At 31.5% G+C, this 14,405-nt stretch overlaps 2 protein-coding genes across 3 annotated transcripts; one reads left to right on the forward strand and one right to left on the reverse strand.

Moving 5' to 3' along the window:
* Positions 1–1,141: 1,141 nt before the first annotated feature.
* Positions 1,142–2,404, forward strand: LOC7464652 (uncharacterized). The gene is made up of 3 exons (XM_002306711.4): positions 1,142–1,385; positions 1,716–1,787; positions 1,895–2,404. The coding sequence occupies exons 1-3, from the start codon at positions 1,205–1,207 to the stop codon at positions 2,191–2,193; spliced, it is 552 nt and encodes a 183-aa protein (XP_002306747.2). The 5' UTR covers positions 1,142–1,204; the 3' UTR covers positions 2,194–2,404.
* A 5,064-nt stretch (positions 2,405–7,468) lies between these two features.
* On the reverse strand, positions 7,469–10,107 carry LOC7464807 (cytochrome b561 domain-containing protein At2g30890). Of its 2 annotated transcripts, none has more exons than XM_024601030.2 (4): positions 9,506–10,107; positions 9,175–9,336; positions 8,486–8,634; positions 7,469–8,178 (listed from the first exon to the last, which is right to left on the reverse strand). In XM_024601030.2, exons 1-4 carry the CDS (start codon positions 9,644–9,646, stop codon positions 7,869–7,871), a joined length of 762 nt encoding a protein of 253 aa, XP_024456798.1. In that variant the 5' UTR covers positions 9,647–10,107; the 3' UTR covers positions 7,469–7,868. The 2 variants fall into 2 exon arrangements, with proteins under 2 accessions (XP_024456798.1, XP_024456797.1); XM_024601029.2 differs by having other exon boundaries at positions 8,486–8,637; positions 9,506–10,078.
* Positions 10,108–14,405: the final 4,298 nt, after the last annotated feature.

Genomic DNA, 14,405 nt, shown 5'->3' on the forward strand with positions numbered 1-14,405 from the left:
TTTGAATTGAACCCATAATCCATCCGGTTGAACAATGACCCAATATCATCAATTATGGTTTACTCTCTATTTGAATTGAACTTGTAATTTTAATTGGAACAAACTGGAAAACCTTTCCAACTCAGTTGCACTTAACATTCCTAAAAAAAAACTCAGTAGAAGTATTTCCTCTGATCAATCAACTAAAACCAAAAACAACAACTAGCCTTGAACTCCGCAGCTTTAAAGTTTAGTGCTCTATTCTAGTTTTTTTTTTTTTTTTATGGGAAATGCAGGATTAGTTCTGAATTAATAAGTTGATTTAACAGTGTGAGAATGGTTATAATTATTTTTTAAAATGTTTTTTATTTAAAAATGTATAAAAATATCTATTTTTTATTTTTTTTTAAAATTATTTTTGATATCAGCGCATCAAAATGATCTAAAAATACTAAAAAAATATTAATTTGAAGTAAATAAAAAATAAAAAATTTTAAAATTTTTTAAAAATAATTTTAAAATGCAAAAACAAGGATGTAAATAAAAATAGATGTATTAATATAACATGATTTTTATAATTTGAAGTCAAGCGCTCTCTATAAATGCTTTACAGAAACCACATTCGATGGGCAGGAATTTTTCTCCTTTCTGGCCCCACTCCCTCCATTTCCATCTCTTATTCCTCATCAAGGAATCTCTACGTGTCTGTGAATTATCTATTTGTTAAGTATGAAAACAATGTTGTGCAATTTATAATGTCTTTACTGAAAATATTTGAATATCCATAATTTTATCTCAAAGCAACACCTTAAAATGGTTTAAATAATTCGAGGCTTATTTTTTTAAAATAATTTTTTTAAAAAAAATAAAATTTTAAATTTAAACTTTATGAACGAAGCACATTTTTATTATAAAATCTTTATCTTTTAGTAGACTGATCCGACTTGACCGAATTAATCGAGGTCCAATGAATTTTTAGATACCAAGATTTAGAAAAACAAATTATTTTAAAATACATTTTTTTTATTTGATTTACTAACATTACATATTCTCGAATATCTTGGGACTGTTGGGTATGGTTGTTGTTTTTTTTTTTATTGTTTAATTTTTAAAATTCTGAGATCATTTAGAAAACAAATAAATATTTCAGGTGGCTATAATACAGGAGAAATTTGAAAGTAGCAACTTACCTTTAAATGCAAAAACATAAGATTTTTAATAATCCATGGCCTCTTCTTCCCTTTCCCAAGTATCTACTTCCACCACCAGTCTTCCATTTCTAATCCCAAAACACAAGCACTTCTTCAAGCTCTACCCGTCTTCTTTATCTTGTACTAAAACACTTGCTCGATCAGAAGGTACTGCAAGTGGAGTTACAACAGAACAAGACCCTCCTTCCTTTTCAGGTTTGTCTCTATTTCTTCCCTTTCTAGTATTTCTTGAAGGCAGTTCTGCCTTAAAAGAACATAGTACAGTGCCAAAACTCTCAGCCACGAAAACAAGTCCTTAACGAATTCCAAAGCAGGGGAACAATTCAGGGCCCTCGATTATAACATGTTATTTACTGTCAGAGTGCCAGTCCTGGTCCCAAGGATTGTAGACTTTTTGGAAATGGACGAACGATGTATATCAAGAAACCTTCTTCTTATTCCTTTTCTTGTTAAAACTTTTGGAGTTGGATATAAAGGATTTGGTGATTGGCCCTATCGTGTGATTTTGATGTTTATCCATCTTAGGCTCACTGTCTTCCACACGCACACAGCTCGATCTCTTGGAACAACTCACCTCTACCAGCTCACCCGCTGATGGTATGTGATCTCTATACATATACCACAGAAAATTCGTGCCATTCATTTCAGCTCAGCAACAGTCAGACTAGTAAACTAAGACAAAATTTACTTTCTTTCATGATCAGGTTATGAGAGTGATGGTAGTTCTGGTAAACTTACAATTCGTGACCAGCTGGCGCGATTGGTTGGAGATAGAGATGATGATTTCAGTATTCCACTGGGTAAAAAAAACCTGAAGAAGGTTAGTGCCAACTTCCTAACTGTTTCGCAGAAGAGAAACATTAGAAGACAAGCTTACTTGAATGAAGTATCACAAAGGAATGATTCAGTTTTCTTTGCCACTATCGGAGCTTTCATTATTCTTCCACCGACTCTAATCTTAGGAATTGCCATAATAATTGGTTATGTGCAGCTTTTCCCATGATATTATAGATAGTTTTTTAAATTGTTGGAGAGAAATTATATCTGATTCTCCAATATGTATGGTGTTGTTGCTTGTAGCTTGTTAGTTTTTGAGCGTATAATAGCTATCACATCTTAAGAAAAAAGAAGTATACAGAAAACCATGGAATGAACTGCTGTTGACATCAGATTGCTAGTATGTCTGAGGGAAACGAAATTGTTCTGTTTTGAAATACAGTTTTGTTCTTTTGTTTTTAGCGCTACTTAAGAGAGACTAGTCTTGCATCTTCAGAAAGGAATGATGATAAAGGTGAAAGAGCAAGTAATTTGTTGAAATAATGTGATATATAATTTTAAATTCTCTGATCAGTGATGGAGTTTAAGATGACTTCTATAAACCAACTACTAAATGTCTGTGTCATCAGAAGATTTGGTAGGTGTTAAACCATATCAGACGCAAGATTTGCCATAAATCACTCACAGACTTAGTTTCTTGTCTGCCATAAAGGTGTGATGAACACTATTCTAAAGTGTGTGATGGGTTGTGAAAGCTACAAGCTAGCATCATTGGAGAATGTTGACACAAAACTGGAGAGAACTTTCCATTCTCATTTCATGGCTATTATGCATCTTCAGAAAGTTTCTGCATAAAGAAACCGATTTCATAAATATCATTTAAAATTTAGAACCTTGAAATTGTCAATCTTTCAGTTTGACAAGGACATGTTCAATTCTTAGATAGTGAGACTCGCATCTCAAGAGAAATCCACTCCTCTGATTCATCAATCTGCTCCTTGCAACCATGTAGGCTACTCGCCAATGCTGATGGCGTTTCAACTTTCCTTCATTTCCAATCTCTCCGTCATTTTGTTTTTAACAGAGTACTAGATCAGCTTGTCTTTCAACTTCGGCATTTCAGAGGGTAATTCCTTTCCTTAATCCCTTTTCTCGTATCCCCCAACTCATGCTCCAAGCCACTTCTCTGGAAGGACAACGATCAGCTTGTCTTTGCGTGTGATTTCTTCGTTTCTGGATGAGATCAGCTTGAGTTTGAGTTTTTCTTGCACACCATATCAATTATTGCTCGTAATTTTTAAAATAGGAGGCTTGCTATCATACTAGTGCAGAAACTTTGCAAACTGCTCGCATCATCTTTAACAATAAGTAACTATTTTATATGCCTATCAAGACATGCTAAGTAGCCTAGTTGTTCCAAGCAATGATCCTTAATGGCATCAAGCATGCAAGTTGCGGATAGACGTCGCTGTTTCAACACTATGGGGGTGGTGTTTGAAAGTGCAGTAGTTATTGCGGTTTAAAGTGTGTTTTACTTGAAAATATATTAAAATAATATATTTTTTATTTTTTTAAATTATTTTTTGATATTAGTATATCAAAATAATCTAAAAATATAAAAAAATAAAAATAATTTTAAACAATAAAAATTAAATTTTTAAAAAACATAATTTCAATGGCTATTTCAAACAATGCCTAAAGATACATTTGATCGCAGTGGGATTGTAAAAGAGGAAAATCATTGACAAGGAGTTATATGGCTGAGAGTAAAGACGAATTATAGATCTTGACGAGATGATATGCCTGCGCGCTGCTGCAGGCTTATAAAACAAATGCACTTGATAGTGTTATAATTGTGAACCAGCGCTAGATAAGTAATATAAATTAAAGGTATGATGGAGCAAATATTTCATGACGAAAAAAAAAGTTGTGTTGGTGATCAAAAACTTAGAGACTGAATAAAATGATTTGTAGCAATCTACAGTGTTTTGTGAGAAAAGATACAGTGTTTTTGCCACATGATTTAGCTTTTCAGTCAATAAAAAGAAAAAAAAATTACAAAGCTAAATTCTCTACCAGCTTAATATTAAAAAAAAAACCAACAAAGATAATTTTGAAAGGAAAAAAACCCGTGAGAAAAAACATTGTAGCAATTGACAATGTTTTGTGAGGAAAACTATAGCGCTTTTCCCAGTAAAATAAAATAAAAAACCATTTAGAGAAATATTATAGCAATCTACATTGTTTTGTGAGAAAAATTACAACGCTTTCCTCATATGATTTAGCTTTATTGTAATTATAATTCTTAACCAACTCAATATTAAAATAAAATCGACAAAGATAATTTTGGAAAAAATCATAAAAAAATCACATGGGAAAACACTGCAACAATTCACAGTGTTTTAAAGAAAAAAGAATTACTAAGCTAAATTCTTAATCAGCTCAATATTAAAAAAAAACGATAGAGACAATTTTAGAAAAAAAAATAACAAAACAAACAGCAAAAAAGGGGAAAAAATCATGTTGGAAACACTGTAGCAATTCACAGTGTTTTGTGATGAAAGCTACAATGCTTCCCCACATGATTTAGCCTTATTTGTAATGACTTGTAATTGTAATTCACAAACAACTCAATATTAAAAAAATAAAATTGAAAAAAATTATACAAAAAAAAAACAATGCGGAGAGACACTGTAGCAATCCACAATATTTTATGAGCAAAGCTACAATGCTTTCCCCACATGATTAAGCTTTATTACAAAGTTAAATTCTAACCAACTCAATATTAAAAAAAAATCGACGAAGATAATTTTGGAAAAAAATATCACAAAAAAAGAAAACACAAAAGAAACTGGAAAAAAACCATGTAAGGAAAAACTGTATCAATTCATAGTGTTTTGTGAGGAAAAACTTGTATTTACTTGTAATTGCAATTCTTAACCAGCTTAATATTTAAAAAATAAAATTGACAAAGATAATTTTAGGGAAAAACATAACAAAAACAGAAAAAAATCATGTGGGAAAAAACACTGTAGCAAACAACAATAATTTTCGAGGAAAGTTACAGTGCTTTCCTCACATATTGTAACTGTAATTTTTAACCAGCTCAACATTAAAAAATAAAATAAAAAAGATAATTTCAGAGAAAATCATAAAAATAAACCATGCGGAGAAACACTATAGCAATCAACAATGTTTTAAAGAAAAAAAATTACAAAACTAAATTCTCAATCAGCTCAATATTAAAAAAATCAACAAATATAATTTTGAAAAATAAAGAAATAAAATAGAAAAACTATGTGGAAAAACATCGTAGCAATCCACAGTATTTTAAAGAAAAAAATTACAAAGCAAAAATTTTAACCAGGTCAATATTTAAAAAGTAAAATCAACAAAAAAAAAATTTTAAAAAAAAATAAATGAAAAAAAAGGGGAAAAGTTAACAAAAAAAAAAAAAAAGGAAAGCACTATGGATTACTGTTGTAATCCACAGTGCTTTTGGGTGTGGGGAACAATGATTTCCCCACACCCTTTAGTTATACGAGATGACATGCCCGCGCGCTGCCGCGAGCTTATAAAACAAATGCACTTGATAATGTTATAATTGTGAACCAACGTTAGATAAGTAATAGAAATTAAAGGTATGATGGAGCAAATATTTCATGACGAAAAAAAAAGTTGTGTTGGTGATCAAAAACTTAGAGACTGAACAAAATAATTTGTAGCAATCTACAGTATTTTATGAGAAAAGATACAGTGCTTTCACTACATGATTTAGCTTTTCAGTTAATAAAAAGAAAAAAAAAATTACAAAGCTAAATTCTATACCAACTTAATATTAAAAAAAAAAACCAACAAAGATAATTTTGGAAGGAAGAAAACCCATGAGAAAAAACATTGTAGCAATTGACAATGTTTTGTGAGGAAAACTATAGCGTTTTTTCTAATAAAATAAAATAAAAAACCATTTAGAGAAATATTGTAGCAATCTACAGTGTTTTGTGAGAAAAACTACAACGCTTTCCTCATATGATTTAGCTTTATTGTAATTATAATTCTTAACCAACTCAATATTCAAAAAAAAATCGACAAAGATAATTTTGGAAAAAATTATAAAAAAATCACATGGGAAAACACTGCAACAATTCACAGTATTTTAAAGAAAAAAAATTACAAAACTAAATTTTTAATCAGCCTAATATTAAAAAAAAATTCGACAGAGACAATTTTAGAAAAAAAATAACAAAACAAACAGTAAAAAAAGGAAAAAAAATCATGTCAGAAACACTGTAGCAATTCACAGTGTTTTGTGATGAAAGTTACAGTGTTTCCCCACATGATTTAGCCTTATTTGTAATGACTTATAATTGTAATTCACAAACAACTCAATATTAAAAAAATAAAATTGAAAAAGATAATTTGAAAAAAATTATAACAAAAAAAAACAATGCGAAGAGACATTGTAGCAATCCACAATGTTTTATGAGCAAAGCTACAATGCTTTCCCCACATGATTAAGCTTTATTACAAAGTTAAATTCTAACCAACTCAATATTAAAAAAAAATCGACGAAGATAATTTTGGAAAAAAATATCACAAAAAAAGAAAACACAAAAGAAACTGGAAAAAAACCATGTGAGGAAAAACTGTATCAATCCATAGTGTTTTGTGAGAAAAAACTTGTATTTACTTGTAGTTGCAATTCTTAACCAGCTTAATATTTAAAAAATAAAATTGACAAAGATAATTTTAGGGAAAAACATAACAAAAACAGGAAAAAACCATGTGGGAAAAAACACTGTAGCAAACAACAGTAATTTTCGAGGAAAGTTACAGTGCTTTCCTCACATATTGTAAATATAATTTTTAACCAGCTCAATATTAAAAAATAAAATAAAAAAAGATAATTTCGGAGAAAATCATTAAAAAAAAAACCATTCGGAGAAACATTATAGCAATCAACAATGTTTTGAAGAAAAAAAATTACAAAACTAAATTCTCAATCAGCTCCATATTAAAAAAAATCGACAAATATAATTTTGAAAAATAAAGAAATAAAATGGAAAAACTATATGGAAAAACATCGCAGCAATTCATAGTATTTTAAAGAAAAAAATTATAAAGCAAAAATTTTAACTAGGTCAATATTTAAAAAGTAAAATCAACAAAAATAAGTTTGGAAAAAAAAATAATAAATGAAAAAAAAAAGAAAAAATAGGAAAGTTGAAAAAAAAATTTGAAAAAAAAAAGAAAAAGGAAAAAAAAAACACTATAATCCAAAGTATTTTATGTGTAGGAGAACAATGATTCCCCCATACCATTTAGAATATGTTGTAATGTATAATAATTACTGTAAGGTCCTAATTTTCCTTTCTTTTCCCGTGGCCTTTATGGAAACAAAACAGCAACGGCTTTCATCTGAAACAAATTACCATTTACCAGATCAGATTCGTCCTCTGATCAAACACAGAGTTACAATTTCTGTTCCACAGGATCTTAAATTAGTATCAAAACAGTCAAATATCAGAAATTTTTAATCATAATCCATGAAAGAGCCCGAGTTCACTTGACCATGCATACAACACTAAAATCCCAAAATGGTCAAGAAATTTATGTTCAGAATTACAACTCTTTGAACACCAGTAATTCATCAAAAATAAGAAAACAAAAATAAAAGGAACTCCATAAAAAAATGCACAACCCATTTTATAATACTTGCTAGCAGTCTCTGATCCAATGTTAAATGCTTCCAGATACCAGTCCTCGGTAGTGTAGAATATCCAATGATGGGGGAAGTTAGGGTGAAAATGAGTCTCTGATAGTAATATCTCCAAGTTCTCCCTTCCAAGACTCTATTATAGTCGGACCATAATTGTTTTTAACGGCATTTTATCCATATTTTCAACAAGACTCGGTTGCTGATTCCCTTTTCTTTTCACCTGGACAAATTACTTGATGAGTGGGCCTCACTGGTTCATCACCCAAAATGACTCCTTGCTTTTGTATATAAACCCACTTGTCCTGGAACAGGTAAAAGAAGATAATGAAAGAGACCTCAGTGGTGAAAACTATAGTCCAAAGATGTATACTTCTTGATGTCTTCTGATGGTAAGCTTGTAATCCTGTATATATGCTGATGATTCCCAGCAGAGATACTGCAGTTCCAGTTATCCAGTGCACAAAAAACCACAAACTTCTTCCTTTAGATCCTCTGTAGATAAAGACATTACATATAAACTCAGATTCTTAGCTAATCGAGGTTTGTAGATTCTATTTAACTTCCCATTACTACTCTTTCAGTATGTTCTTTCGGCACTTTTCTATCACTAAGAATCAATATGCATGAGATACTTAATTAATAGTAAATAAAGCGTTCCCTTTATACTATATGGGAAACTGATAGGTCTAGCCTTAGGTGATTTCAACTAGAAGGCCTGGAAATGGCCGAGTGTGGTTGAATATCGGTTGGAATACCCTCAAATCTCAATATCAAAATACAATGAATTTTGACAGCTTACCGCCGCGGTCGTAGAAGCCCAGTGAGGGCTTGTAACCATACTATACCATATAGGCCTACGCCTATTCGTTGATGGTGATTGTCGAATGAGTTGTTGAAGTTTTTTATAGACATTACTGCTCCTGCTGTGGAGAGAAGTACAGAAAGCATCTGCTGAAAACAAATTACTCGTTCAATCCAGAAATTCAACAGAATTGTCATGTGGTAAAAAGAAGTAAAGTTGTTATCCTTTCACTTGAATGTAAAGATGGGTTTACCTATTCATTTTTGATTGGCCTAGTGACACCTAATTAATGTCATAATTCTGTACCTTTACTATGCTAAATTAAGACCGTAAAGCTATGAACTGCCAATCAAGCTATTACTTTCTTATCGATGTCTTTACTTCCCTCTCAAGTAATAATGAGATTAACAACAAACTATGGGCTACAGATAATACTTGCAAATCAGGAAACTGTTCTGCTTTATTTCTCTTTCACCATCATTAAAAGCTAAAAAGTGGGGTATCTACCTTAAAAAAACAAAGCTCAAAGCTTTATTAATGATATCTTTTTGTAACTCTGTAGAGATATTGTTAGGCATATGAAATTAACGTAAAGGAAACTAAAAGGAAAAAATTAACCTTAATTGTGGGAAAATTATTGGAATGTGTGACCATAGTTGCAAAAAAGAAAAAGAAAAGGAACTTGCCTGTGAAATAGAATGAACATAGAAAAGAATCTTAAGCCTTCTTCCGCATGCCTCTCTGTGTGACATTCTGATAGCGAGTATCCCAACAGGCATTAGGAATCCCATTGAGGCCCACAGGAGAAATCCATGGAGTGTAATCTCAAACAGCAGTTTAGGACTTAACTGTTATTGTTACAGGATATCAGTCAGTTCATTGGAATCACAAGACGAAAACTGGTTAATTTGTAAAAACTGAATTGAACATGGCAGAAAATGATACACTTCAATCCTCAAACTTGAGCAGTTAGATAAGAACTTAACGTAAAAACAACTATGAAAAAAAATCGAATACCTTGTCCATGATGTTCTCGTTGTTAGTACGAGTGCCTGTGGTTTTCAACTGTTCTTGAGCTGAGTTGACAAATGGTAGAAGAAGAAGAATAACAAAATACGCACAGGTGGTGAAAGAAACCAGTTTCTGCAGAAGTTGCATTGTTCTTCAGAAGCACCGCCAAGATTTTTCTGTTATTCCTTTTCTTCTATTGACACCTTGAACTTCAGTTGGAGACTGAGAGGTCTAGCTAGTGCATTAAAACAATGTAAGGACACAGAAAAAACGGTGCAGTGGCGCGCGTTCTTTGATGTAACTATTACAAGAAAGCCGAGCTGATCAGCCTCATGACTTCTCTCCAAAAACAGCAGTACTCGTTTGCCTCGGAGAATTAATATCAGTAATTTCACCTTTCTCTGCCTTCCGCATACCCACCAGACCAGCTTCTAGAATGTTATTTCAAGAAATTACAATGCTCATATGTTGAGTTTAAGCATTTCAGGATGAAAGTTAGTTTTAAACAAGACAAAGGAGGATGTTTTAAATAAAGTATTGCATGGAGGTTGATGCTTTTAGGTGGGTGGATTCGAGTAAGAAAAGGGTAAGTGGGGAATGGGCATGGATTGCAATTTCAACCAAGTGGGGTTCACTTTGACAGACCTTTTGATTTAATGGAAGGTAATGTAGAAATACGGGAGCAAAAGGAAGGTCAGATTTCGATGGAGGACAAAAGTTTGAATTTGTAAAGTGAGTGTTGGCAGGTTACTCTGGCTAGCAGACACTATCTTCTGCTTCCCACTACTGGGTGTATACATACATAGCATAGCATTATGGCATGCTTGAAATAACCTATACACCAACCCACAAAAAGGGAAATAATTTGATTAAAGATAAGATGATTTTGGATTGCATTTTCTGTAAACTTTAAATAATGGTTTTTAGGCATTTAAATAAACAACCTAGCTAGCTGGCTGGCTGGCTTTTACTGAAACAGATGATTTCATAGATCACCATCATTTCTTCCCCTTGTTATTTTGGAAGCCTTTTTCTCTTAATTATCATCCCACAGGCCAACCCAACCTGTTATCTAGATACAGTTTAATAAATCCTGATGAGTTTCTGTGGGTATTTTACAAACACGAACACTCGACTAAACAAAGGTATCAGCTCTCAAATCAAGAAAAGATTGACCAAGGCAAGTTAGCCTATCTATACGACTTTTTAGCTGTGACATATCTAGCAGTGATTGCACGTTGCTGAAGGTGGACCTTTCCTTATCACTGCAACTCATTTTCTTCAAGTTCATAATGAAGTTTTGGATTTTACATGCTTGATTCCTAGATAGAGAAACAGACGGTAGCCTCTAGTCTGTTTTGCATGTGATCCATTCCACCCACCCCACGCCACCATTTCTGGGTGTATGCACCCTCTCTCGCTAGCTAAGATCCGAACCATCGCCATTCAAGTGGTTACTTTTATAGATTAGGTTGTATTAAACCATCAAACTCGGATTGAATTACGATAGACAAGACTTGGGATGCGTACATATTTTAAAAGATGTTGATTTAAAGTGTTATTTTATTTAGAAATTTATTAAAATAATATTTTTTATTTTTAAAAATTATTTTTAATATTAATACATCACGATCTGAAATTATAAAATATATTAATTTTAAATAAAAAAATTAAAATTTTAAAAAACACGGTTTTAATAGGTTTGCCGGACACTGCTTACACCCTAAACATTACACAACAGGAAGTACAATAATCATGTGGATCACATGCCTATATAAAGTAATAATATTATGAGCTTGCTGCGATAATAAGGATACAATCAAAATCTCCAGCTACAATAATCATCATTATAAATATAATAAGCTAATATATATTAGCATTGAAACTGGTTTTGGTTCATGGAATCGCTAGTTAGAATAATTAGTGTCGTTAATTAAATAGTTAGCATTACGATTTTGCTGTTGCTGTTAATCTTCACTAATTATATGGAAGCATGAGAGTCACAAAAGTTCCATTTTATTACTGGATATCAAGTGGGTCCATGAGATTTAAACTCAACACATGAGTCAATCATACCATTTTGTGGCACAGTTTGACATGTCACATGCGACGCAACAGCAATGTCCACCCGAATAATCATGGAGTTGAAAGGAATCATAAAGTCTCTTTTTTTTTCCAACTTGTATGAGCTCATTCTAGTTGAAAATGGTGAAAGCCATTCACTTGCTTTAATTCTATATATTCGAATTTTGGAATGTAGAGACTAGAGGATATCTGAATACAAGGAAACCCTAGGTCATGTGAATGGAATATTTCTTTGACAAAGTAGTTTCAGGGACGCAGCGTGATGGTAAAGGGCTTGAGATCTGCACAGCAGGTCTCGAGTTCGAGTCTGGACGTGTACCTCTTATAAGAGCCTGGGACAGCTGGGGTTTTACTCGCTCACCTGAGTCCATAAAATACGTTTTCCGGAGGGTGAGGTTTTCTCGAATACAAAAAAAGATTTTCCAAAAAGAAAGTTTATGAGCCCATTTGATTTTCCATCTTAAGAGTATATTAAAAAAAAATTGTTTTAAATTAATTAATGTAATGATATCAAAAATAAATTTTAAAAAATAAAAAAATATTATTTTAATATATTTTTAAATATAAAAAATACTTTTAAAAATCCTAATGTGTTCACATCCAGCTTTAGCGTTTCATGTAACGAGATTGCAAAGATGCTAAAACAACTAGAATTTCATGGGCTTTGAACAGAATTGGATGGCTAATGGTGACAATGACAAGGGTGACAAGGCCATGTAACCAGTGAGAATAATTTCATTTTGTTCTCTCATAACTAATGATTTTGATTCGAATGTTTATTAGAAAAACAAATAAGACCTTGAGTAGTGCATCAAATACTAATTTACTATTATTTAGTTCGATTTTGATTTACTAATGATAATAGTTTTGTCTGAAACCCACTTTAGGATTTTCAAAACCGACCAAGTCAATAAACCACCAACACTATCGGATAACTGGTTTGTTAGTCAAACTATGGTTCCCCCAATCAAGTTATTATAGACATGTATTGACAAAAATAAATTGCTAGTCCAAGTCCTAGTTAGAAGTCTCATGTTTGAGGGCTAGGAACTAAGAATTTTCACTCTTTTTTGCAGAGGTGATATGGCTGGTTTAACCAATCCGGTTCAATATAGCTGGTTTGATAGCTATAAGATCAACTCAAGGTCATCCTACTCAAGGTTCGGGTCATGATTCAGTAGTTAAATCGGGTTAATTCAACCTATATATATATATATATATATATATATATATATATATATATATATATATATATATATATATATATATATATTCAACGATGTTTTGGTAAAACAAAAAAAAATTTCACTAACCAAGGCCGGGTTAGACCTCATATTGACATGTCACTAAATTGATATGCTAGGTTGCTTCGGGTTTTATAACTACAATTGGTTATCATTATTTTGGAAAAATTTTCTTGATTTTAAGTGGTTTATTTAGAAAACTGACAATATTTCTATCCCACACTGATCCAATATTTTGTTTTGTTGATTCTTAAGGACAAAAGGAATAAATTAAGCTCATTTTTCTTTCATATATATATAAAATATGATCCAATTATAAGTTGGAATCAACTCAAGATTTGAACATGACATAATTGAAGCATATCTTTTTTATTTTTAAGGATTAGGGAATTTAGGGTTTTTTCAGGAAGGAGATAAAATTATTAAAAAAACTAAAGGGCCTTTGTAAAATACTTTGGACCAAGACTTATTATACTATAGATTGTTGTAATGTAATGATGTTTTTATCCTCCACGATACAAGCTATATAAAAGGGCAAAATAGTTTTTCATGAGGTTTATTTGATATTATTAAATTGACGGGGGTTAAATTGGTCTTTTTATTTTTTTCAGCACAATGAGAATTCTTAATTACCCTTAAAAAAAACTAGCATGTAAGGGCTTCGGGCTTCTTGGTCTTTTTCCTTTTTCGAAAACAGGTAAAAGACTAAATTAATATTAAAAGCAAAAAAAAAACAAAATTTATTGTCAGGGGCATTTTGGTTTTTTCATTATTATCAAGTAGGTTAGAGACAATATGGTCATTTAATAAATGAGAAAAAGAAAAGTTATTGGTGTGTGTGCAAAGTATGCACCAGGAAGTTGGAGAAGCCTATGCCCTCTGGACAGCGCGTCTAGACTCCTCTGTGGCCAAACAACCATTTTCGTGGCGGCATTGGAAGCGTCTCACCGAGACCTTCATGATAGCGAGGGGTTTGTTGACATTTGCTTGGTGATGTGGCTCTAATTAACTTTTTTATTCTCCTTAACCTTTTCTCTCTCTTCTCATTGGAAAAACAAAAGTGTCTTCTCATTTGTTTTATACATTAAAATTGGTCCTCATTCTTTTTTATTGCTCTTTATTTGATTTTTTTTATCTTTTTTTTATTATTGTTTTCTTCAATTTAGTCCCTCATCATTTGGTTTCATTTAGTTTTTATATCAAATTTAGTTCTCAATCCTTTAAGTGCTATTTATTTCTTTATTTCCTTTTCCTAATTGAATTTTGTTTTCAATATCACCTCTTAACATTTGATTTCAATTTATTTTTATGTCAAATTTGGCTTCTGTTCTTTTTATTGTTATTTGTTTTGTTTTAAATTTTTTATATTATCTTTTTTTGCAATTCCATCCTTAAGCATTTTGTGGTCGAGAATTTTACTTAATTATTTTTTGAGGGTTTAGGTTCTATGACATTAGTCCTGGACTCATGACAAAGGTTACAGGTTTTAAATATTAACATGGGTTGACTTCGGTTTTTTTGTTAGGTTATTTTAAAAAAAATTCAAATTTCACCCTTCAATGTTTTATTTAGAGGGA

Source organism: Populus trichocarpa, chromosome 5 (genome assembly GCF_000002775.5).
Source record: "Populus trichocarpa isolate Nisqually-1 chromosome 5, P.trichocarpa_v4.1, whole genome shotgun sequence".
Classification (NCBI taxonomy): Eukaryota; Viridiplantae; Streptophyta; class Magnoliopsida; order Malpighiales; family Salicaceae; genus Populus; species Populus trichocarpa.